The sequence below is a fragment of the Martes martes genome (genome assembly GCF_963455335.1).
Source record: "Martes martes genome assembly, chromosome: 3".
Taxonomy (NCBI): domain Eukaryota; kingdom Metazoa; phylum Chordata; class Mammalia; order Carnivora; family Mustelidae; genus Martes; species Martes martes.
Window position 1 is genome coordinate 56,296,945 of NC_137890.1, and position 26,262 is coordinate 56,323,206.

Below are 26,262 nucleotides of genomic sequence, written 5' to 3' on the forward strand. Positions count from 1 at the left end.
TAGGTAAAGACGCAGGCAGAGACAGAGGGAGGAGCAGGCTCCCTGCTGAGCAGAGAGTCCAATGCAGGGCTCGATCCCAGGACCCTGGGATCATGACCTGAGCCGAAGGCGGAGGCTTAACCCACTGAACCAGCCACCCAGGTGCCCCTATTTTCAGTTTTTTAAAAAATTGTTTTTCTTCCAAAATATCTTGTTCACAGATTGCTTTAATTTTCATGTCAACTGGTCTCATCTTCAATGCAATCCTTCTCTCAAATTGTACTAAAATTATGAATTTATTATTTAAATTTGTTTTTGTGTTCTCCAACACTGTTCAGTCTGGTGCTGAGTTTTGAAGCAGCCCTCATATATCTGGTAAGTTTTCACCAGCTACTCATTTCACTATTAGTCTTTATAAATGGTGACCTAAGTCTATATGCTAGAACTTACTTCCTGTAACCTTGAGGTCTCTAATCTGATTCCTTAGCTATTAAAAGGTAATGGAGAGCATCTTCTTCAAAACTGCTGGTAAAATTTTAAAAAGATCAAAGTATAAAATCAATGGACTCCGTGGGCATTCAGAAAATTTAGCTCTTAATCCTTATCCCTATTTCTTATTATCACAGATAAGGTTAGGTACATAGCAAGTTAGAAATTACTAAAGTATGATCAAATCTATTTTTCACCTTTGTCTTCTGCTATGAACCATAGCCACATATCTCCTTACATATTTATGAGATAACTCAAACTTTTAATGTATCTAACAGTAAGTGATAAATGCCTGAATTTCTAAATATTTTCCACTTAAAAGACAAAAACAGTAGTCATTATCTATCAAAAAATTATTTTAAAGATAAAATAATGGAGGAATTCTTGATACAAACTATATTTTCACATTACTTCCTGCGATAGAGCCTAGCTAGGTGTTCACTAAATTTTGTCCCTGGCACACTGTTGAACCATACTGTCTAGACTTTTTTGAAATTGGGTATGGCCAAGTGACCAAGTTCTGGCCAAAAAATGTGAGAAGTGATATATACCACTTCCAGCCCTAACTATTAAAAGACTTCATACTCCAGGCAATTAATTATAAACTGTTCAGCCAAGTAAGAACAATACTCTAAATTAATTTTTTTCTTTGTACATTCCATTTTTTTGGTGTCCACAAAACCCCAAGTGAAGCCATGTCACAAGGAGCCTAGGTTACTGAATCTCTATGTATAGGAGAGCAACATATTAATCTGAAACACCCATTTTGATTTTACTTCAGTGAGAAATAAACTTCTGTAGCGTTAAACTCACATTTTGGGATTAGGCTATTAAAACAACTAGGATTACACAAACATATTCACTGAAATACAGAATTTCTTCACATTATCTTCAAAAATATATGTAGTTGGAAATCATAATTATGTTACAATATCGGGTTTAAGTGCCTTCCAACCAAAGGGATCCAAACTGGGTTTGGACATTCTGAAGTCAACAAGATCTTTCAACATTTTTTTAAGTCAACTGATTATTCTTTAATGATGCAGAGCCTACTTCGTATTTGTGACATAGAGCTCAATTAGCTACTTTGACCATTTTTAGATCCTTTCTTTCTCTCTCCTCAAAACTACTTCTTTTGAACAGCTTTTAACCTACTTTGTACATCTTCGTACAAAGAGTTATAAAGAAAAATTTACTTAATAAAAACTGAGAAACAGTGTAGATGGACAGAACACATAATATATTTGCTGATTCTAAGCCACACTGCATCTCACATAATAGCCTAAAGCTTGCTATCAGGACACATCTCACAATAAATATCAAAGAAAACTGCCAGCTTTCAGGAAGAAGTATGAATTTCAATTTGTCTGTAATTACGCTGCCTACTCAATATGATAACAATGTAAGACCAAGGAGTCTATTTACCTGATTGTCACCTCAGCTGACTTACTGGCATTGCTCCAACACCCTACTGAATTTTAACTGAAATTCCAATCCTTACTTTTTGCTTAATATGCCTTCAAACAGTTTACAGTATGATTCAACAAATGAAACCAGAAGCTGATGATCTGACACACTCCACGTAACATAAACTGCTTGGCTAAGGAAATGCTATACTCAATTCAGTGTTTTCCTTGTGCCTCTACCGTACTGTTTTCCAGGCCCTTCTACTTCAATTACTAAATTAATGGTGCATCTTAAAGTCAATAACATCTTAGACTACAAGAAATACAGTAGTTAAATCAAGGTGAGTAATTATTCCTGCTAAATACTAAGAGGATAAATGAGTTACTAAATAAAGACTATATGAAAAATAACAAGATGAAACTAACCCTTCATCTAAATAGTTAACAAAACTTTCTAAAATGAGATTAAATTTCAAAGCTTTTATAAATAGAAAGGATAAGAAAACAAAAAGGTATTTCTGATATGCTGGGTTTTTTGTTATTTTTATTTTTATTTTTTTTCTGGAAATGGATGGAACTGAGGGATAGTTATTTAACTGGGTTAGCCAAGAGGATAAAGAACAAGAACAAACAGAGTGGATCACACCACTCTATAGTTCACTCCTTCCTATTTCTTTGCCACATCTACTCAATCCCAGAAGCAAAGGAGAGGATCAAGTCAACTTTACAGAGTGCCTTATTATAATGCAAAGCTCAACACGAAGTAGGTGCAGTGGGGAGAAAAAACATAATGAACCATCAAGATCCCAATCTTCAAGGAGCTTAAATTTAACAGAGGTTCTAATACATGTATGCCACAGATAAAATATAACACAAACAGTAATATTAGGAGAGGTATAAATAAAATCTGATATGCAAAGGAACAGAAGTTATGTTCAATAAAAAGAAATGGAAAGACTTAATGGAAAGACAGATTTTGAGCTAGACATTGAAGAACTGAAGATGGAAGAGAGGAGGAGGAAAACTGGACAAAAATATTCACAAGACTGAAAAGATCAAAGTACAAATCTCATTTTAAAGAATCTAAATTTTAAACCTCTAGAAACTAAAAGGAAGAAAACAGAAATTTCCTTGTGGGTTCAGATAGATAGTTTGCCAACTGGTCATATGTTGGGAAGAGGTTAGTTTGGGTTTTTCTCTTGAAGAAATTTAGTATATGTGCTTTAATTAAAACAATATTTAAATAGTACAGATCGACATTAGGTGGAAAAGTGTCTTCTGTCTTATTCTTAGTGCCTCAGTGTAATCATATTTTCCCATTTCTATTTTTATTTCCTCAACTGGCTACTGGAATAATTCTAATATCTTCATACTGCTATGTACAGGCTATAAGGAACCTAATCTCATAACCACATGCACAAGGAGACAATAAGAACATTCACTGTGTATAACTTATAACAGTGAAAAACTGAAAACAACCTTAATGTTCAATAACAGAAAAATAAATATAGAATGTAAGTACTCAAATGAAAAAAGGCCACATATATCAATACAAATATAAAAAATGTTAACTGAAAAAGTTGCAGAAGCAAAGCTTTAATATGTTAGTAAGATTAATAGATAAAAATAATATATATGAAAGTATAAACATACATGCACCAGTATCAAAACAAATTCAAGAGGAGAGGACAGGATATCTATGTATTATGTTTTAATCTTAAAAAATAAAAAGCTCTGAAGCATATGTAGGTGGGACACAGACATCTGTTTTATTGTTCTGTATAATCTTCTTTTAAATTGAAACTCTTTTGACCTTTTTCTTAGAAAAAAAAATTTACATTAAATATTTAACATATTGTAAGTACCCTTCTGTAACCCACTAATTCTTTTGAGTATCATTTCAAAAAAAGCTACTTCATTTTGGCATTATTTACCGCCCTACTGACCTCTGCTGGTCCAATAAGGGTGAGGATACTGCAGCTGTCTTCCTGTCTTTCTTGCTTGCTGAAGATGATGACTTAGGGCTTGATTTTCGCTTTGGAGATTTGCTTGATTTTCTTAGAGAAGGTGATGGAGATAATTTTGATCTAATTACTTCTGGTGAAACCTTTTAAAAGAATTCAGTAAGTCAATTCAGAAACTCCTTCAATCATGGCTGTTATAATCAGGTAACGAAGTAGGTGTTTTTAAAGCACACCAAACTTTAGATGAAATATTAAGTGCTACTAGAGACACCATGTATTAATCTGGCTCCTAAACACATGCTTTTAACCAGTATGATAATTAGCTGCCCTAACATAACACTAATATCAATAAAGCCAACTAAAATGATAAAACTTCAAAATCTCCTCAGAAAAACCAAAATTATATTCCAATGAGTTGTATCTCTACTCTTTAGAAAATAAACAAGTGTTCTAGAAATAGCTTAGGCCTAAAAAACAGACATACATAGATTTAAATCCTATTTAACATTAGCTGGTGACTCTAGGCAACAAAACCTCAGTTTTTCACCTGTACGAAAGCAAAAATATTTCAATTTATCTGACAGAGTAATGAGAAGATTAAATGACATATGTAGTTGATATATAATAATTTAATTAGTGTATCAATATCCTAGTACAATTTAAGACAGAGCAAGCAGCTAATGAGTTCTCTGATCAATAGCCATGTTGATGCTAGTTACAAACATATATTTCAATAATAGCATACCTCTTTTTTAATAATAATTTCTTCTCTCTTGTCCATGTTTTCTTGTTCCAGCTTCATTAATTCCCTCTGTATCTTCTGACGCTTCATTTCCAATGACAACTCATGAACATAATCATAATTAATATCTCCATTGTCAGAATCTTTAAAATAAAAATTCCATTACTTGTCAAAAACTATGAATGATCTATACCAAAAATTAGAGAACTTTTTCTGCTAATTTTTCATACAAATTAAAATGGCAGATTCATTCATTAGTATAACACACTTCTCAAAGATAAGAGAAATATATACCATTTCTATAAAGGATTAAAATCAATATGGTTGATTTCTTTTGATTTCTTTATGAAAAGCCAAACATTTTTAAGATTCTTGGGTTTTCTGAAAGTGGTTTTGGGTTGCCTGGGGGTTGGGATTTTGGTTAGGAGACAGGATTTTTTAAAGATACAATTAAAAACACACATGTAAATTTTAACTATTAGAGATACCAAAGCCTTCAATATTTCATCCTGAATATGACGTGATTTCATTATCTCCTTGACTTTCTTAAGGATTCATTAGTATTAAATGAAGGTTACATTAGGTGTCCTACATTGCTTCCTCATTGCTTTTTTATTAGTAACACAACAGATTTGTATCTAAAACTAAAGTCTGGTAATTTTAATACTAATGTGTACATGAGCTAATGTCCGAAGGATCTGTACCATTTCCGTTACAGGCGATTTGTACTAGGTTCCTTAGATTAGAACTGCCCATCTCAACAGATGTGATACCACTTCCTTATTTCCATTCACCTTTTTCATAAAAAAATATGATGGCTGGTTAAAGGGGGAAAAAAAGGAGTGGTACGTAGAGCTATTTCATCACAATACCCAGAAGCTTTCAGTGGCTACTGGCACTGCCACCCAACCTCTCATCCTCACTTGCTGTAATGCAAGATGTCTAGAGGAAGGAATTTCAGTGACTCATATCCTAACACATGACAATGCTGGGCCTGACTGCTTCCGAACTTAAGTGCCTTCCATCAAACTATACTTTTGGGGGATGCCTGGGTGGCTCAGTTGGTTAAGCCACTGCCTTCGGCTCGGGTCATGATTCCAGCGTCCTGGGATCGAGTCCCACATCGGGCTCCTTGCTGGGCAGGGAGCCTGCTTCTCCCTCTACCTCTGCCTGTGCTTGCTCTCTCTCTCTCTCTCTGACAAATAAATAAATACAATTAAAAAAACAAAACAACAAACAAACAAACAAACAAACTATACTTTTGGCACTGAAGGTCACCATTCCTTAACCTGGGGCAAAAAAAAGAACTAAAAAACAACAAAGATAGGTAGTTCTACTTGACTGCTTAAAAGCACAAGAAAATGAACATCACTGTCAGGCACAGACCAAATACATTATAATGCCAACCATCCATTTATATACTTGGGAACTAAGAGGGTAGCTATATAGCCTTTAACTGTGTAACTAAATTGATTACTCAGCTAATATCAGAAGATGAGGACAGTTTTTCAGTAAATATATAAAACAGACTAAATCACATTTTTCAGTCAGAAAGCAATCACTAAATATTTAAGGATATAAAGCTTTTACTTGACAAAATGATTAGAGATACTGAATTTTTTTTTTAAGATTTTATTTATTTGAGAGAGCACACAAGCAGGAGGAGGGGCAGAAGGAGAGGGAGAAGACGACTCCCTGCTAAGCAGGGAGGGTGATGCTGGGCTCTATCCCAGGACCCAAGATCATGACCTGAGCAGAAGGTAGACACTGAACTAACTGAGCCACCCCGGTGCCCCTGGAGATACTAAATTTAATTAAATAAATAATGGCTATATTCAGTGTTATTGTGCATTCTGACACTTTGTATCAGAGATAGTGTCAAAGATTCCGTTTGATGGTATTCTTAAATTATTAACAGATAAAAGTTCCATAACTAAATACTAAGTATGTATATAAAACAAAGGGAAGGGGTGCCTGGGTGGCTCAGTGGGTTAAAGTGGTTTAAAGCCTCAGATTCGGCTCAGGTCATGATCCCAGGGTCCTGGGATCGAGCCCCACATCGGGCTCTCTGCTCAGCGGGGAGCCTGCTTCCCTTCCTCTCTCTCTGCCTGCTTCTCTGACTACATGTGATCTCCGTCTGTCAAATAAGTAAATAAAATAATTTAAAAAAAAAAAAAGGGAAGATTATGGACATTGAGGAGGGTATGTGTTATGTTGAGTGCTATGAAATGTGTAAACCTGGCGATTCAAAGACCTGTACCCCTGGGGCTAATAACACATTGTATGTTTATAAAAAAATAATAAAAATTATTTTAAAAAAACAACAAAAAAAGGGAAGAGTAATTAATTGCAAAGAATGATTTACAGCATTTTTAAAGGCATTATCAATAATGTCCTGTGCCCCTCTAAAAACTGCTATCTGGAAATACCAATATAGAACACATGTAAAAAAATGAGAGGCTGACTTTCAGTCTTCACTCCCCAACTACCCTAATAAGGGCGTTAAGTCTGAACAGTGAAAATCAATGTACTATAACTAACATATTTTGCTTAGAGGAAAAGCTCTCAAGTCTTCACTGATATACCACTTTTTCTTATTTTATGGCTATCTATTATAAACAAATGGAAGATGTTTTCCTAGCCTTTAAGAGTTGAACTACAAAATAGGCATGATGCAACTGATAGTCTCCTGACAAAAAAAGAAAAATGAGAAGGCACAAAACATAAAATGGAACCCAAAACAAAAATGAGTCTGAAACCATTTAAGAAATTTAGAAAATGTCTCTCTTATACCTTGAGGTTATCTTTATAATTGCCTAATAAAAACTGATTCATGTAGATGATTAGTATAAGTCATTAGAAAAATATTAAATGTAACTAGAATGGCAGATTTTATAAGGCAGAGATTTTTAAGAATGTATATAATAGAAAAATATATACAATACATAAGGTTGACATTACTTTTTTTTTTTTTTTAAGATTTCATTTATTTATTTGACAGAGAGAGAGCAAAAGCAGGTGGAGCAGCAGGTAGAGGGAGAGGAAGCAGCAGACACCCCGCAGGGCAGGGATCATGACCTTAGCTGAAGACAGATGCTTAACAAACTGAGCCACCCAGGTGCCCCAACATTCTTTATAAAGAGTTCATACTTATTCAAAGGAGAATGAGCAGGAAAGGATACAAACAGGTAATTCACAAAAAGAAGAAAATGCAAATGATAGATAAATATGGCTTTTTCACGTGTTAAAGAGTCATTTTTTTCTAATTATAATATTAGGTATCAGCAAAGGTACAGATAAAAGGTATGTTCATTCTCTGAAGGTAACAATGTAAACTAGTACATCTATCTTGGAAAGCAATTTGGTAAAGCCTTAAGAATATTCATTCCTTTTAATATAACAATTTTATTTCCAGCAATCCATTTTATGCAAATAATCATAGATATATAAAAAGTGTATGTATATGAATTAAAGGCTATATATATTTAAGTATTTCCTTTTGTCTTTAACATATATATTCTCACTATTAAAAGTCACAATTCTTAGGGCTCCTGGGTGGCTCAGATGGTTGGTTAAGTGTCTGCCTTCAGCTCAGGCCACGATCTCAGGTCCTCAGATGGAGCCCTTGCTGGGCGCCCAGCTCAGCAGGGATCCTGCTTCTCCCTGCTCCCTCCTGCTTGTGCTTTGTCTCTCTCTCTCTCTCTCTAATAAATAAAATCTCTATAATAAATAAATGTGTGTATGTATGTTATGTCTTAATTCTTGAGTATACGGGATAAAATATGAAATTCCCTTACACTCCTCCCACTGTCAGCCTTACTCCAGTGGTTAACACTGTTACTAGTTCGGTGCTGTATGCATAAAAATAAACCTTTTTATATTTAATGCTCTTTAAAATAATGGTATCAAAAATACACACACTGCCCTACAGAAATATCTTTCCAGGGGTGCCTGGGTGGCTCAGCTGGTTAAGCAGGCAACTCTTGATTTCAGCTCAGGTCATGATCTCAGGGTCCAGGGATGGAGCCCTCGACGGGCTCCACAATCAGTGCAGTTGCTTGAGATCCTCTTTCCCTCTGCCCCTTCCACCACTTGCACTCATTCTCTCTCTAAAATAAATACAATCTTAAAAAAAAAAATCTATGTCATGCATAGAGATCAACCATTTTCATTCTAACATCTGTAACCCATTTCATAATATAAACATATTATAATTTATTTAATCGGTTCCCTTCTGACACACATTCAGTTTGTTTTCAATATTTTGCTCTATAAATAAGACTTCCATGGACATTCTGACAGCCTCCCTGATTCATAAATGCAGGTTATTTTTTTAGGACAGATTTCTTAAACTAGATTTGCTGGATCAAGATAAGCATAATTTTATTTTAATATTACCAAAGTACACTCAAAAGTAATTTTACCAATGGAAACTCCCACTTCATAATATTAGAACTTTTCATTTTTATCAGTCTGATGAGTGAAAAAGGCTACCTTTTTATTATCATTGGCTTTCTTCTGTAGTGAACCTGAGCATTTACTGACTACTTCTATTTCCTTTATGAATTACCTAATGTTTGTTTTTTGCCCATTTTTTAACTGGACTATCTGTTTCTTATATTTGTGGAAGTTCGTTATATGTTTACGTAGTTTTTTTGCCATATTCTTACACATGTTACACATGTCAAATATTTTCTTATGGTGATCTTTTAATTATTAAATTACAGTTTAGTTATATAGAAAATTTAAGTCTTTATGTACCCAAATAAGGCTTCTGGGTTTTATGCCTTACTTCAGAAGAATGTATCCACCTCTAAGATTACCAAAATATGTTCATATTTTTTCTCTTCTCCTGCAGTGATACTTTTGCCTTTTACGTAACTGCACTAGTCCCTATGATAAATAAATAAGAGGAAGTTTAAGTAACTAAATAAAAAACAGACTTGTGGGTCTGGTGTTGGAAATATAGGAAGCAACCAGATAATGAAAAGTTCCGTAAAATAAGAATTTGTACTTGATCCTGAAGGAAATGGGAAATCCAAATTTTTTTAAAGATTTTATTTATTTATTTGAGAGACAGAGAGAGAATATGCAGGCACACGCCCAGCAAGGAGAGGGATAGAGGAGGAGTGAGAGGGAGAGAGAATCTCAAGCCGACTCCCACCAAGTGCAGAGCCCAAGGTGGGGTTCCATCCCATGACCCGAGATCACAACCTGTGCCAAAACCAAGAGTCGGACACTCAACCGATTGAGCCACCAAGGTGCCCCGGGAAATCCAGATTTTAAACAGAGGAAAGAAGTGAAGCAATTTATTCTTTCATAAGAGCATTCTGCAACTCACAGAGTAGAAGAAATCTGGAATACATATAACTAATAAAGATCTTATATCCAAAATATAAAAGGAATTCTCAACAATTAAAAACACGTAATACAACAGAATAGGCAAGTCTGGAACACACAGTTTATAAAACAAATTATACATTCATCAGTAAATGTGAAAAAGTTTGAAACTTTATTAGTCATTAGGGAAATGCACACTGAAACCACAATAAGATACCAGCACACGCCTCCAGAATGGCTAAGATGAAAAAAACACACACAAAAAAACCATATAAAAAATAACAACCATTTTAAAATTATCTACTAAAGAGGAACATATGCAAATTCTGTGGCCCAGCAACTCCCAGGCATAAACTGAAGAGAAATGGGTAGGTACATGCTTAGCAAAAGATGATTAAGAATAGTAATAGCACTTAAGCCATAATAGCTCAAAATTGGAAATTACTCAAATGTTTATCAACAGCAGAATAGATAAAGTATGGTATATTCATACAATGAAAGGCTGTATAGCAATAACAATGAACTATATGTGCAGTAAATAATATGATTTCATCTCAAAAATATACTGTAAAAGAAGCTAAACATAAAAAGAGTATTGCTATAGATTCCATTTATACATAGCTCAAAAACAGACAAAAACTAACCGATGGTAGTAGAAATCAGGGCAGGAGTTACCTTTGAGAGGTGGGGGTTGGGAGGTAGTGAGTGGAAGGGAGCAAAGGAGGCTGACAGGATACTATCAGTTTTCTATTTATTGATTTGGGTACTGATTATACAAGTTCATGAACAATGAATCATATGCTCTTCTGAATGTATACTACACTTTAGTAAAAAAATTTTTTTAAAGATTATTCTGACTTTTAAGTGGAGAATGAATTAGGAGATAAGATTAACCTCAAGGCATGAGGTCAGGTTATTTTGGTAAAATATATTTGAAGGCAATAAACAAATACCTTAGTAACCAAAATATTAGTAGTCATGTAGAAAAATAGATGGTTCTGAAAGCTGTCAGTAGGTAGAAATGTCAGAACTCTATAAATGTCTAGGTTGAGGGGATGGAGTATCAAATAATGATTCCCAGGCTTTGGGGGACCTAGTAGGAAAGTGGTACTATTAAGATAAGGAACTCAGGGGGCGCCTGGGTGGCTCAGTGGGTTAAAGCCTCTGCCTTCGGCTCAGGTCATGATCCCAGGGTCCTGGGATCGAGCCCCATATCGGGCTCTCTGCTCAGCAGGAAGCCTGCTTCCTCCTCTCTCTCTCTGCCTGCCTCTCTGCCTGCCTCTCTGCCTGCTTGTGCTCTCTGTCAAATAAATAAATAAAATCTTAAAAAAAAAAAAAAATAAGGAACTCAGATGGAGATATCCAACTGATAGATCCTTAACTGAGAGCTCTAGATATTAGAGTCATTAATACATAGATGCTAATAATGCCCTAAATGCATGGTTTCATCTGGAGGGAAAAATTAATATTGAGAAAAGGTGGCTAGGCAAAGGGAAAACAACTGACAGCAGAAGCTGCTTCTAGAAACAAGTGGTTCTCAAAGAGCAGTCTGAGAACTTCTGGGAACCCCAAGATAATTCTGGGAGTTTCAGAAGATAAAAAATATTTCTATAGCACTATATTATTTGACTGTTTTTTTTTCTTTCCTGAGTATATAGTGGAGTTTCCCAAAAGTCACATAATATGTAATATCCTTAACAGACTGAATGCAGAAGCAGATAGGAAAATCCATGTCTTCTATTAAGCCAGATGTTAAAAAGACTTACAAAAACATGTAAAACATTGCTCCTCCGTGTAACTTTTATTTTTAATTTGCAAAACATATCTATTTTTTGTAAAGGTATATCCTAAGTTTATTACTGTCATTGTTAGCCAAGTTCATAAATAAATATTTTCAAAATTTCTCAAAAAAAAATTCTCAGATTCAATTTCTAATATGTTAAGAATTGAAACAGATAATCCACCAGGTCAAAAGTTGTTTGTGGGGGGCGGTGCCTGGATGGTACAGTTGGTTACACATCCAACTCTTGGTTTTGGCTCAGGTCCTGACCTCAGAGTGGCTGAGACTGAGCCCTCCATCGGGTTCCACACTCAGCACAGAATGTGCTTAAGACTCCCTCTTCCTCTCCCCCTGCCCTCTATTTGTGCCCGCTTTCTCTTTCCCCTTTCTCAAATAAATAAATCTCAAAAAAAAAAAAAAAAAAGAAAGAAAGAAAGAAAGAAAAGCTGTCTGGATCCTTTAAAAAACTAAAAAGTGTCCTAAGACCAGAAAGTTTGAGAAATATTGGTATAGAGCAATTTCTTCTGAGTCTAGCTAAAATTGCTATTCACTTTAGACTGAAAATGTAGAAGGAAAGCCTGTTAAACTAGTTCACAGTCTCAATATCTGGGGATTGAGATGGCTAAATCCATTCATCAATATTCCTTCAAGCCTATTTTTAATATAGAGAGATAAACGTCCAAAACCTTTGAGTTCTAATCAAGAGAAACGATAATAGCCATGTGTATATTTTACATGTAAAACTATATAAAAGGCATCTACTCACCTTTTAAAGGAATTTTGTATATAAAAGGCTCTTGTAGTAAAATCATTTTGGTTTTCTTTTTTAAAGATAACAGTCTAGAGCAAAGCCTTGGGAATCAACATTTAAAAGATAGTTAAAACATAAGGAACTTCTGTAGGAAGATTGAAGGGCTTCAAAGGAAGACAGACAGAAAACCTGAAGAGGGACAGAGAGGTAGAAGAAATCCAAGGGGAAAGTGCTTTTGGAAGACAAAGGCTCTCAAATGCTACAGAGAGATTATAGAAGAGAGACAAGGAAGTCTCCATTTATTCGGCAAAGGGGAGGTTATTAGTAACTTTGAAGAACAGTTTCAGTGAAGACATGGATCAGAAAACTGAGTAAGTACTGAGGTGAAAAAGAAAGACAGTAAGGTACAGAACTACTTCAACAATTTAGTTGTAGGGGCGCCTGGGTGGCTCAGTTGGTTAAGCGACTGCCTTCGGCTCAGGTCATGATCCCAGGATCCTAGGATCGAGCCCTGCATCGGGGTCTCTCTGCTCAGCGGGAAGCCTGCTTCTCCCTCTCTCTCTGCTCGTTGTTCTGCCTACTTGTGCTCTCTCTGTCAAATAAATAAAATCTTAAAAAAAAAAAAAGAATTTAGTTGTAAAGTGGGGATAAGCAGGGTGATGGCTGAAAAGTCACATGGAGAGAAGAGGAAAAGATATGTTAAAGATACAAAAGAGAATGTATGCTAAATGAACAAGACTGCAGAGGGAGGAGGAAATCGGATCCAGAATATAGGAAAACACAACCTTATACAGAAGGGAGGCTACTTACACAGAACCAAAGAGGAAATAGTAAAGTTTGGGGGGGAAAGAAGACTAATTTGGAAGTATGGTAGCAGGAAGTTGAGGGTGTTAGTGGGTCGTGAGTTGCATCGTCTCTGCGTAGTAAAGAGCAGACAGGAACTATGAGAGGGTTTGAAACAGCTATTATGAAAACGAAGAGAGAACTGTCTTGGGCTTTTCCAAATCTTTTAAATGGGAATAGAGAAAAATTTTTTTTAAAGGTAAGAAATATCCAGTACATTTCAGAGTGTTTTTTATCCACAAATAACTAAAATGAAAAGAATGCTGAATGTGTTGGAGTTAATCCTTTCACACTTAGGAAAAGTTCACTGTCCAACCTTTAACAGTCAAGTTTTGTAATATTTTATTTCAGTATATTAACTACTTAATTAACTATGATGGGACATTTTAGCTGCTTCTACTGCTATTTTGTAGGAGTTATTAAATTGGCTTATGAAAGTCCAATAAACTAAATAGGTAAGTTTCTTATCTATTTTTAAGAGTAAGTTTTAAGTAGACAATACTGTCCCAAGATGGAATGGATTTCCTTAAAAAATACTGATGTTCAAATTACTGGAGAGGCAGTTAGCATACTTTACACATATGAGAATATAAATCCTCAGAGATTGTTCTCAAATGTAACAGTAAATGTTGTAGGCTTACAGGCTCTTGGTTCTCACAGATGTCCATTCATTCACTGTAGCTGAAAAACAGCTACAGAAAATAAGTAACCAAATGGGCATGGGTGTGTTCCAACAAAACTTTATTTGCAAAAAGAGGTGGCTAGCCCACAAGCTATTATTTTTTAACCCCTGGTAAAAAGGAAGGCGCTTAAATTCATATACTCTTTAGTTTTGTCATCTGTAAGAATAACAAAGCTACTGAATTAATAATAACATAAATTATATGAAAATACCCAGAACACCCAAAGCATTCAACAAATATGAGTTCTCTTTCTCTATATTTGATAGTGTGAGGCTATAGTGCTCACCTTCAGAAGGTCACAGAAGTGAAGAAGAGGAGAGAACATTCATGGTGTGGAAAACAAATGCTAATTTGTTAAGACAATGATGCAAAGATGATTTTGCTATTTTTCATCAACAAATCCCTGGTCTCAATTATCCGAATTGGATTTCTTCTGAAAGATGAAAGTCTACAAAATTTCTTGGAAACAATTTTCCCAGATCCTTAAGATTTAAAAATTTCATTTTAATATTTTATGTGAAACAAACAAAATTTAGATTTAATTTTAACCTTGGTATTGAGGAACTAAAAAGATTTAGAAAAGTAATACAACTTCAAAGGACTGTGATGCTGCCCAATATAGCTCTAGGGGGAAAAAAGGATGGGGAAGTTGAAAAATACAGTGTGAACAGCTTTCTCTGCCTTTGTTCCGCTACCATATGCCATTTTCTGTATTCTAACTCAGTAAGGTAGAAACAAGGCAGTAAGATGATTCTGAAACAACAAGGAGATCACAGTTCAAAGGTGTTTTGAAGCCCCCCAAAATCTACAAAGTAAATAATCAATAAACTGACGATATAAACAAAGATTTTTTTGAAACTCACCATCTCTGTTAGTTTCCCATTCTACATTTTCTTCTTCACTTTCTGGAGTTCTCTCCTTAGTGATTTTTATGTCTTCCTTTTCCCTATGTCTCCCTCTTGAAGATTCTTTCTAAAAAATATACACATACATACAGATTATTATATTTTAAAAAATTATGAGATAGTTACTATAATACAGAATATTTCTAGCCTCATCTTTTTTCATTTGTCTTGCAGATAATCACTCACCCACTAAGTAGAAAAACTGACAAGTTCTACTGTAGCACCGCAATGAGCACTATTTTATTAAAGAACAGCAACATGGTAAAAAGAAGGAGTCACTGAGATTTCAAAAGATACAATGTAAATGTCTAATAAGCGCTGGATAGTCCACAACATACCAAGTTTCTATTTCTAAGTCTCTAGGGGCAAACTATTCAAAATGCATAAAATAAACAAAAGGATTGACTATATTAAATAAGCACTAAAAAATGGCTGCATTATTCATAGTAGACCCTCAAAAAGAATTACTGATCTAAAACTTATCATATACTAATATAACATCATTTCTCTACACGCCTAGATAAATCCAAACTCATTTGATAATTTTATAAATGCTTTTTAAAAAAGATTTTTCCCTATTTTGAGGAAACCAAAATGGCAGCTAAAACAGTTGGAAAATTAGTCCTTATACTGAAGCTAAAAAACAGAAAATCTACATTTTATTCCAAGTTTAACAGTACCCTATGGACAAAACAGGACAGTAGTAATTCAGCTGATAACACTTAACTAAATATCCTATTACACAAAACCTCCAAATAACATTTTAAATGGTAAGAAAGTAAAGTAACCATTGTTATGGAATTGTAACCTTCCTACCACAGTGTCTCACTTTTATTAACACTTTAAATCCTGCCTATAAAACAAACTAACACAAAAAGGTTAATTGTTAAAAGTTCTTTCTGGGCATTATCAAAAACAAAACGGGGCTGCTTAAAACACAAATTACTTTCTCTATGAAGTCTTCTTTTTAAAGAACTCCAGTATAAATTATAACTGCCCCTAATTTTACATATTTAAGTATAAAGTCATGCTGTTATCACTTGCTTAATGACATATATGGCTGCTGTAAAACAATAAAGGTGGACAAAAGTCATTATAAAAGAGTCTACAAGAGTACAACCACCCATGGATAAATGGTAAGAGGTCAAAAGAGAGAGAGAGAGAGAAAGAGAAAGAGAGAAAAAGGAAGGAAGGAAGGGTTAATCCTCTTTATACATAAATCAAAAGGAAAAAAGGAACATGATCTATTTTTATTCTTAAGTTATATTCTAAAGAGTTTCAGTGATGAACTATTCTATATCCCATGCAACATTTTGAGCCCAATGTGATGCTTGAACTCAGGACCCTGAGATCAAGACCAGAGCTGAAATCAAGAGTTGGACACTTGGGACGCCTGGGTGGCTCAGTTGGTTAAGCGGCTGCCTTCGGCTCAGGTCATGATCCCAGCGTCCTGGGATCGAGTCCCACATCGGGCTCCTTGCTCGGCAGGGAGCCTGCTTCTCCGTCTGCCTCTGCCTACCACTCTCTGCCTGTGCTTGCTCGCTCTCTCTCTCTAACAAATAAATTAAAAAAAAAAAAAAAAAAAAGAGTTGGACACTTAACTGACTACACCACCCAGATGCCCACCCCCCCATGCAACTTTTGAACATTCTGGGGATTAAACTCACTATAAATATAAATTAGTACAAGTTGTATCAAAAATGTATAGAAAGTTATCTCCAAATTACTGAAAAATAGTTTCCCAAAGTATCATGTAATATCTGAATACTAATTTAGCTGAAAAAAAGGGTTTCAGAGCCATAGTGCTGATACTGCAAAATAAATAACCTGCAAGTGTGTAAGAGAATATTTGAAAGGTTTAGAACCAAAAATGTAATCATCCTAATAAATTCCATTAATAACTTACATAAATATTTCAAAATATTCACCCTATATAATAAAATTATATAATTTTAAGCTACCCCCCCCCTTTTTTTAAAGATTTTATTTGTCAGAGAACGGAGAGAGCGCACAAGCAGAGGGAGCTGCAGGCAGAGGGAGAAGCAGGCTCCCTACTGAGCAAGAAGCCCACGCAAGACTCCATTCCAGGACCCTGGGATCATGACCTGAGCTGAAGGCAGATGCTTAACTGACTGAGCCACCCAGGTGTCCTTTTTTTTTTTTTTAAAGGCTCTTGTCTTTTAATATGACTTTAATACTGTCCTCAGAAATCATATATGACTTCTGTTATTAAGTACTAGAGACTGAATATAGGCTTTAATAAAAATGGAATCTCATTCAAGTTAGAAGATACATTTTTTCTAATATTTTGTCACTATCAAAATACGGGAATTATTTTGGTAACAATTATTAAGGCAGCTCAGATCATTTTTTAAAATGTCACATTTCCCCATTTTTTCCAATTCAACAATGTTTAGGCATAATTTGGTTAGGCATGTTATTCCTTTGTCAGTTATTTCTCCCTTTATCATTTCAAATAAACAGGGTCTGGTATTCCCTGTTCCATGTAGCACAGCATGGCCTGCTCTCTCACCTCCTGAAGAGAACAGCTTGTTATCTTATTTCTTTTAAATGCAAACATATTAATCAGGCTGTTTGATTACTTTATTATGCATTCTAAATTAGCCATCCCAGAAGATATACATGTTGAAATATCTGTTGATGAACTAAAATATTTCAGCCAGTACTGTTAGGTTGAGATATTTTAAGAATTCTGAACTTTTTTGGACTTCAAAGTATATTAAGTAATACCACCAGTAGAGAAACAACCTGTGATCAAACATACAAATATTTTTGCAGCACAACATGAATTTGCCAATTGTATAAAGACTATAATTAGCCTCATGTCAATTAAAATCAGGTTTTGCTATCAAATAAATCTATGCCTAACTTAGGAAACATGTTTGGTTTTAAAAATTTCTTAGATTTCAGAAATGTAATAAATGATTGTGGACTTTAACTTTATTTTCATTTTATATTACTTTCACATTTATTCCTTAAACATTATATGGACAGATAATATTCATTATGAATTTTGTTTTTAGATAGTAAGCAGGCATTACCAAAAAGAAGTACTTTAAAAAAGAAGTACTGAGGTTAAGTGTTGAAAACCAGTATTATAACAACTGGATTAGCAACCAGAATAATTAAATGCTAGGGGCCTTTGTAAATAATATAATTCAACCTCCTCTTGCCCTATGTAGAAAATTTTTTAATACTATATGGTTATGAAAGTCCTGTTAGAAGAATTTCAGAAAAAAAATTTACTCTCTACATCTCCGCTGATAGCTCTTCATTGCTGCATCCTTTGTCCCCATTTTCAGACAGCTCTGAGTATTAAAACATTCCTTCTTATACTGATCATAACTCTTACACCTTTCCAGAATTCTTCCTGATTAGAATCAGGTCTGACGTCTAGATCATGTAAAAATAAATCTAATACTTCTTTCACATGACAGTCCTTTAAATATGTGAACACCAGCATTATTAAATCTCTTCAGCATCTTCTCATACCAGGCCAAAGAAAGCTACAGTTCACATCGATCATATGTTAACATTTCAGGATTTTCACGTTCTTCCTCACTCTGTCATCCTCCCTGGACATACTAATTTACCAATGTACTTCAATAAAATGTGATAACTAAAATTAATCTAGTCTTGTCAGAGCAGTATACAGCATATGGCTTTTATTTCTCCTGGTGTAGAACTGAAATTATACTTGTATTAATGAAGTCTAAGTTGCCTTGCCGGGTAAGTTTCAGGCGGAGCTTAAATAAGATACTGTAATCTTATAAACTGTAAATTTAAACTATAATCTCACATAAAACAGAGAAAACTTCAGGGCTGGGTGATTTAATAACACACTGAAATCATTAGAGATCAAACTTTCTAGTGTTCTTCCAATCTTACAGCTTTGCTATTCCTAATGTTGACTTCTCATTATTTCTTTTACCATGATAAGGCATATTTCTTTTACCATAATAAGAAGCCATCTAGGTTCTCCCAACGTGCCTCTCCCTCAATCACGAAATAAGAATTCTTTCCTTCAGTTTGAGTAGGCCAACTTCAGCCATATGACCAACCAAGGTAATGGTCACAGGAGAAATGATTTAGGCCTGGTTCCTGAATCAACTGAATGAGCAAGGAGAATGGAATTACTTTGACTGAATCAAACTAATCAGGCCCCAGCAGTGAACCAGGGTCAATTCCCCCAAAACACAATGCAGATACAAAAGGAAAAAGTGATGGAATGGATTATAGGGAGTTCAAAGCAATTTACACTACACTTTTGGTAGTATACCTCACCTCTTCAAAGTATAAGGCCACACTTCTGACAACTTCAAAGGCCATACAAAACAGACTGTCCAAACCAGTGAACATTTTCTCTGTTCACCTTTATTATTCACATTTCAGACCCTCCTTCTAAGGTCATTTGCTATCTTCCTGATACATATCTTTTTAGATATTCTCTACTTAGTGAAGGTCTCCTAGTACTCAACACTCTCAATTTTATTTGAAAATATCTGTATTATATCTACATTCTTGAAAAATAATTTCACTGGGTATACAGCTATGGGTTGACAGATTTATCTTAGCACTTTGGAAATATTATCCCACTGTCTTTTGGCTTCCGTTTCTATTGATATCAACCTGTTGCTCCTTTGTAGGAGCCTTTTTTCTTGGGGTATTTCTAATATTTTCTGTAACTCTGGTATTTTGCAATTGTATAATAATATTCTATTTGATATATATTGTGTTTTCTGTATCTGCTGTAGCTTTGTCTCACCAATTACAGAAAATTCACAGCACTATTTCTTTCAATATCGACTCTCCTAAATTCTATTTTTTCCTGGAGTTCCAACTGAGAGGTACATCAAATTTTCTAAGTATTTCCCTCACATTTTAAAATCTCTTCAACGTTTTCTATAACCCTGTCTTTATGTGTATTCTGGATAAATTCTCCAGCTCCATCTTTCAATTCAACAGCTCTCTCCCCACAGATGGACCAAAGGCTTACTCTCTGGCCAGTTCTAATACTAATAAAAGTTTCAAGGTCACCACTAGCTTTCAAGTTTGCTACTTAATCCCTGGTTTCAATTCCCTATTAGTGTTTCTTTGTTTTTGCTGCTGTTTTGCATTTTTGAGAAAGCAGCAATGCATTTAAAATGTGTTTGTTGTCACTTACCCAGGATACTGTAGTGGGAGGGCCCTCAAAGTATATAAACCATAATAGTGCTGAAAGGGACAGTTAATACTAATAATTTTTTTTCTTTTTTTTTTTTTTAAGATTTTGTTTATTTATTTGACAGAAAGAGAGATCACAAGTAGGCAGAGAGGCAGGTAGAGAGAAGGGGAAGCAGGCTCCCCGCCAAGCAGAGATCCTGATGCGGGGCTTCATCCCAGGACTCTGGAACCATGACCTGAGCTGAAAGCAGAGGCTTTAACCCACTGAGCCACCCAGGTGACCCTCTTTTTTTTTTTTTTTTTTTAAAGATTTTATTTGAGAGAGAGAGCAGGCACACGGGCACACCCACACAAGCAGGGAATGTGGCAGAGAGGGAGGGAGAATCAGGCTCCCTGCCAAGCAGGGACCCTGAGATCATGACCTGAGCCGAAGGTAGATGCTTAACTGACACCCAGGCACCCCAAGATTAATAACAATTCTTAACAAGACTAACAATTCTTTAACAATGTCTGTTGTTTGAAATACAGCCAACTCTTTCTCCCTTGGACTTACCCACAACCATTGGTGAGATCAAGCTACCCTAGACCATACTACTACAACGGACATTTTGTTCCTAAAATGAAGTCCATTTAGCCCTAACACAAGTTTGTTCTTTGTTAATGACAGGGAACAGTATTATTATGTATTAGATGAGATAAAGAAGATGCGAAGAGGGAAAAAAAATCTACTTCAACTACCTTTTCCATTTGTCCTATACAATCTCATTACATTTCCTCACATCTTTCCAAAATTACTTGGAGAAACTTCCTTTGAGACTAATAGATAAAAATTATCACAGAACATTTATTTAGTCAAAGAATAACTCAATTATTTACAGACCAACGAAGTTCTCCCCTTGTACTAATATCCACTTTAAAACAACTGTAAATTTGTCCATTACTAGCCTAAACCTCTTATCATAGTAATAGTTCTATTATATTAGTAATAATTAATAATTATATATAATATACAATTATTATAATTAGTAATAATTCTGTTATATTAAAGAATATCAAGTTTTTAAACACAAGAATTTTTCTTTTTTTAAGTGTCTCTTATTTTTAAGGAATAATGATTCCAGGAGCACCTGGGTGGCTCAGTTGGTTAATCGTCCAACTTTTGATTTCCACTCAGGTCGTGATCTTGGGGTCATGGCATCAAGCCGCATGTCAGGCTCTGTGCTCAAAAGTCTGCTTGTCCCTCTCCCACTGTTCCTCCCCCCTACTCCCGCTCTCTATATCTCTAAAATAAAAAAAATAAAAAATCTTAAAAATCTTTTAAAAATCTTAAAAAAAGAGAATGATTCCAAACCCTATTATTCTAAAAATACACTTAGTTTCACAAAACACTAATGTCATTAGTGAATTCTTCATTTTCTGTCAGAAGCTCTACAATTAATGTTAATCTAAATTTTTCTTCTTTGTAATTTACTACCACATATTATATCAAAACTATTAACAAGGGGCGCCTGGGTGGCTTAGTGGGTTAAAGCCTCTGCCTTCGGCTCAGGTCACGATCCCAGGACTCTGGTGTCACTGCATCGGGCTCTCTGCTCAGCGGGGAGCCTGCTTCCTCCTCTCTCTCTCTGCCCGCTTCTCTGTCTACTTGTGATCTCCGTCTGTCAAATAAATAAATAAAATCTTTAAAAGAAAAACTATTAACAACTGGAAAAAACTACTATTGAGATTATGGTTCTCACCTTAATGTTTTCATTAAACTCCTCAATTGGACACTTTTGGTGAAGGGTAAAAACTTTAAAAAATGAACAATGGTTCACTGATTTTTGGCCCGAACATTAGCCCCAAAACTCAGCTCAGTCTATAGCTATTAGAATAGCTACAACCAGACATTTTAAAATTTCAAATTATTCACAGATGTACAATTTCAGATCCTTTCACTATTACAGAAACACAGAGAATAAAGAAATGTAGATCTATACTGGGGAAACTGTACTATAATTTGTAACTACTGAAGAAAACCCCCCTCATAGGGTTAATGGAAATTTTCTCTTATGAAATAATAACAAAAATTATATTATCTTGTTCCATTATACACAGTGCTACAAATAAATAAGACTGTATACTTTAAAGAACATTCAACAGATAACCAAACTCAAGTCATTTCTAAACACTGCTTTAAAAAAAATTATAATGAAAAGAGAATAGTTATTATCTTTGTATCTATGCACTCAACAGCAGTGAAGTGCAGAAAGTATAAGAGATTTAGAGAAAACCAGACAGAGACATACCACTAAGATACTTCAACAAGGTCTTCTCAAACCAAGAGATCAAGTAGGCAAAGATATATTAAAAATACAGAAGATCAAAACAACGATGTTTTAGAGATACTCTAGAACCTGAAAACTAAAAAAATAGAAAATACTCCTCCTTTTCAAGCACACAGGGAAAATTTAGATAAACTGACCATATCTTAAGTCACAAAGAAAATCTCATTTAAGTTAAAAAAATAGAAATATAAAGAGTAATAACATAGTAGTTACTTTTTCAATCAAAATAACACACACTAACAAAAAGTTCTTCAACCTGAAAATGTAAAACATGCAATTAAAAGATTATTGGATCATAGATGAAATCTAAATCTAAAGAGGAGAATTACGAAAAAAATAATGAAAACATGACATATAAGATCCATAAATTCAGCTAAACCATTTATCAAACTTTAAAGCATTAGATACTAATATAAATCAAGTGAAAATAAATGCTCAACCAGTTCAAAAAAGAAAAGAAATACAGTAAACCAAAGAAAGAATAAAAGAAAAAACATATTAGAAAAAGAACTAATCTATAAATTCAAAAGCTAACTTTTTAAAAACAGAAACTAAAAACAACAAACTAAAACCAAAAACCAAAAACTAAAAAACATAGGCTAAGCTAAACAAGAAAAAGGAGAAAAGCACAAACATCCAAAATCAGATATAACAAAGTAAAAATAGGCACTAGAACAAAGAAAAATAAAGAAAAACATGAGATTTCCACACAACTCTATACAGTTTTAAAAATCCAGAGGAAACAATTTTTTAGAAAAATACAATTTAACAAAACTGACTTCAACGAAGTCAAAATTTCCATTAAAAACTCTTCATAAAACAGTACCAGATTCAGTTGGTTTCACATGGGAATTCTACTAAACCTTAAAAAAGCAGAAAATCCCAATATCACTTATGATATTTCAGAGCAAAGAATCAGTAATATTTTGTTATTATACAGTACTTGGACTATCTGTGAAGCACTACAGTGTTATTTGAAAAAGGACTTGAATAGTTGTAAACTTACACTGCAAACTCTAGTGCAACCACTAAAAAAAGTAAAAATAAGTAAACCGATATGCTAGAAAAGGAGAGAAAACTGGAATAATATAAAATGTGTGATTCAAACCACAACAGGCACAAAGAGCAGAAGACAAAATAATAGGAACAAAGAACAATGGTAACAAATAGAAAACTATAACAAATATAACAGATATTAATTCAACTACATCAATACTTCGTTTAAACATCAAAGGACTCCATCAATTAAAACAGGAACTGTCAGGGGCGCCTGGATGACTCAGTCAGTAAAATGGCTGCCTTGTAATGTAATCATGTCATGATTACAGGAGTCCTGGGATGGAGCCCCACTCAGGCTCCTGGCTCAGTGGGGAGTCAGCTTCTGCTTCTCCTTCTTCCTCTGCCCCTACCCCCAGCTTGTGCTCTCTCTTATGCTCTTACTCAAGAAAATAAAATCTTAAAAAACAAACAAACCAGAGACTCTCAGAGTGGACCAAAAAATAAGACCCAAATACATGTTGTCTACAAGAAACAACCCTAAATATGAAGACACATACAGAGTAAAAGAAAGAGATGGACAAAGATATACTATGCTAGTATTAATCAAAAGAGTGGGAGTAGCTACATTAATAACAGAGCAGACTTCAGAGCAAGTGAAGTTACCACAGACAAAAAGGGACATTATGTCATGATAAAGGGGTCAATTCTCCAAGAAGACATAACAATCCTTAATATATATGTGCCTAATAACACAGTGTCAAATATGTATGGTAAAAACTGAAATACAACTGTAAAGAGAAGAAATGATCACAATTACAGTTGGAGATTTTAACACCCCTCTGTCAAAAATGGATATATCCAGCAGTCAGAAAAACAGTAAGCACATAGCTGAGCTCAAAAGCACCATCAATCTACTGGAAACAACTGACATCTATAGACTACTTCATCCAACAACAACAGAATACATATTTTTCTCAAGCTCACATGGGACATTCAACAAAACAGATCTCAACTATAAAACACACTTTTAAAAGAACAGAAATCACACAATCTCTGCTTTCAGACTACAATGGAATTAAACTAGAAATCAGTAACAAAAAGATAGCTGAAAAAACCCTAAATATGTGGAGATCAAGCAACACACTTCTAATTAGCACAAGGGTCAAAGAAAAAAACCTCAAGAACAATTTTAAAATATTTCAAACTAAATAAAATAAAAATGAGGAGTGCATGGGTGGCTCAGTTGGTTGAGGAATCTAACTCTTGATTTTGGCTCAGGACATGATCTCAGGGTCATGGGATCAAGCCCCAGGTGCAGCTCCATGCTCAGCACAGTCTGCTTGATTCTCTCTCTCTCTGTCCCTCCCCCAGCTCATGCAAGCATATGCACTCACCCTCTCTAAGTAAATAAAATCTTTAAAACAATGAAAATGAAATACAACCTATCAAAATTTATAGAATGCAGTGAAAACAGTGTTTGAAGAATGATTTACAGCATTTCTAAAGATCTAAAATCCATAATCTAAGTTCTCATTTTAAAAAACTGGAAAAAGAAGAGCAAATTACATCTAAAGTAAGAAGAAAATAAATAATAAAAAAAATCAGAGTGGAAATCAATGAAATTGAAAACAGGACATCAATAGAGAAAAAAAATCAATGAAACCTAAAGTCAGTCTTCAAAAAGATCAATAAAATTGATAAGCCTCTAATCAGGCTAAATAAGAAAAAGAGAGAGAGAAAAGACCTAAGTTAGTAACAGTAGAAACAAAAAAGGAGACATTACTACAAATCCCAAGGATGTTAAAAGGATAATAAAAGAGTACAATGAACAATGCCATGACCGTAAATTTGATAAACAGATGAAATAGTCTAATTCCTCAAAAAAGACAATCTGCCAAAACTCACAGATAATTTAAATAAGCCTATAAGTAGTAAAGAAATTGAATCAATAATAACCTTCCAAAACAGAAAGCACCAGGCCACATGGATTCACATGTGAATTCTATCAAATATTTAAAAAAGAAATCACAGCAATTCTCTATAGTCTTTTTCAGAAACTAGAAGGAGAGAGAATACGTCTTGACTCATTCCATGAAGCCAGCATAAATACCTAATACAAAAACAAGACAAAGACATTTCAATTTTCTTGTAATGACAAATACTTCTCAGGAACATAGATGTGAAAATCCTGAAAATATTAGCAAATCAAGTCCATCAACATATAAAAAGAAATGCACAACACAACCAAATGGGATTTATACCAAGTATGCAAAGTTGGTTCAACATTCAGAAGTCAATTAATGTAATCTATCACATGAGATTAGCAAAGAAAAATCATAGGATCATATCCATAGATATGGCTATCCAGTAAAAGCATCTGACAAAATCATATCCAGTGATATGGATATCCAATAAAAGCATCTGACAAACTCCAACACCCATTAGTGATAAAAAGTCTTAGCAAACTAGAAATAGAGGGGAACTCCCTCAACTAGATAAACTAAAATTTAGGAAACTAAACATACTCATACCATAAAATCTTACAACAGCATTCCTTGGTTTTTACCCAAATGAATTGAAAACTTGTGCCCACACAAAACCTGCACAAGGATGTATTTTATAGCAGCTTTATTCATAATTGCTGAAACTTGGAAGCTACCAAGATGTCTTTCAAAAGATGGGGCACCTGGGTGACTTAGTTGGTTAAGTGACTGCCTTCAGCTCAGGTCATGATCCTAGAGTCCCAGAACCCAGTCCTACATCAGGCTTCCTGCTCAGAAGGGAGTCTGCTTCTCCCTCTGACCTTCCCCCTCTCATTCTCTCTCTCATTCTCAAATAAATAAAATCTAAAAAAAAAAAAAAAAAAGATG

At 34.5% G+C, this 26,262-nt stretch overlaps 1 protein-coding gene across 5 annotated transcripts in view; it reads right to left on the reverse strand.

The window, feature by feature from the left end:
* Positions 1–26,262, reverse strand: part of ZC3H13 (zinc finger CCCH-type containing 13) — a 100,597-nt gene that overhangs the window by 57,645 nt on the left and 16,690 nt on the right. For all 5 annotated transcript variants that reach the window (XM_080798711.1, XM_080798713.1, XM_080798712.1 and 2 more), the window contains exons 5-7: positions 14,841–14,949; positions 4,584–4,723; positions 3,821–3,981 (exon numbers count right to left, since the gene is read on the reverse strand). In XM_080798711.1, the coding sequence (XP_080654837.1) occupies positions 3,821–3,981; positions 4,584–4,723; positions 14,841–14,949 (410 nt within the window). The remainder of the gene's footprint in view (positions 1–3,820; positions 3,982–4,583; positions 4,724–14,840; positions 14,950–26,262) is intronic.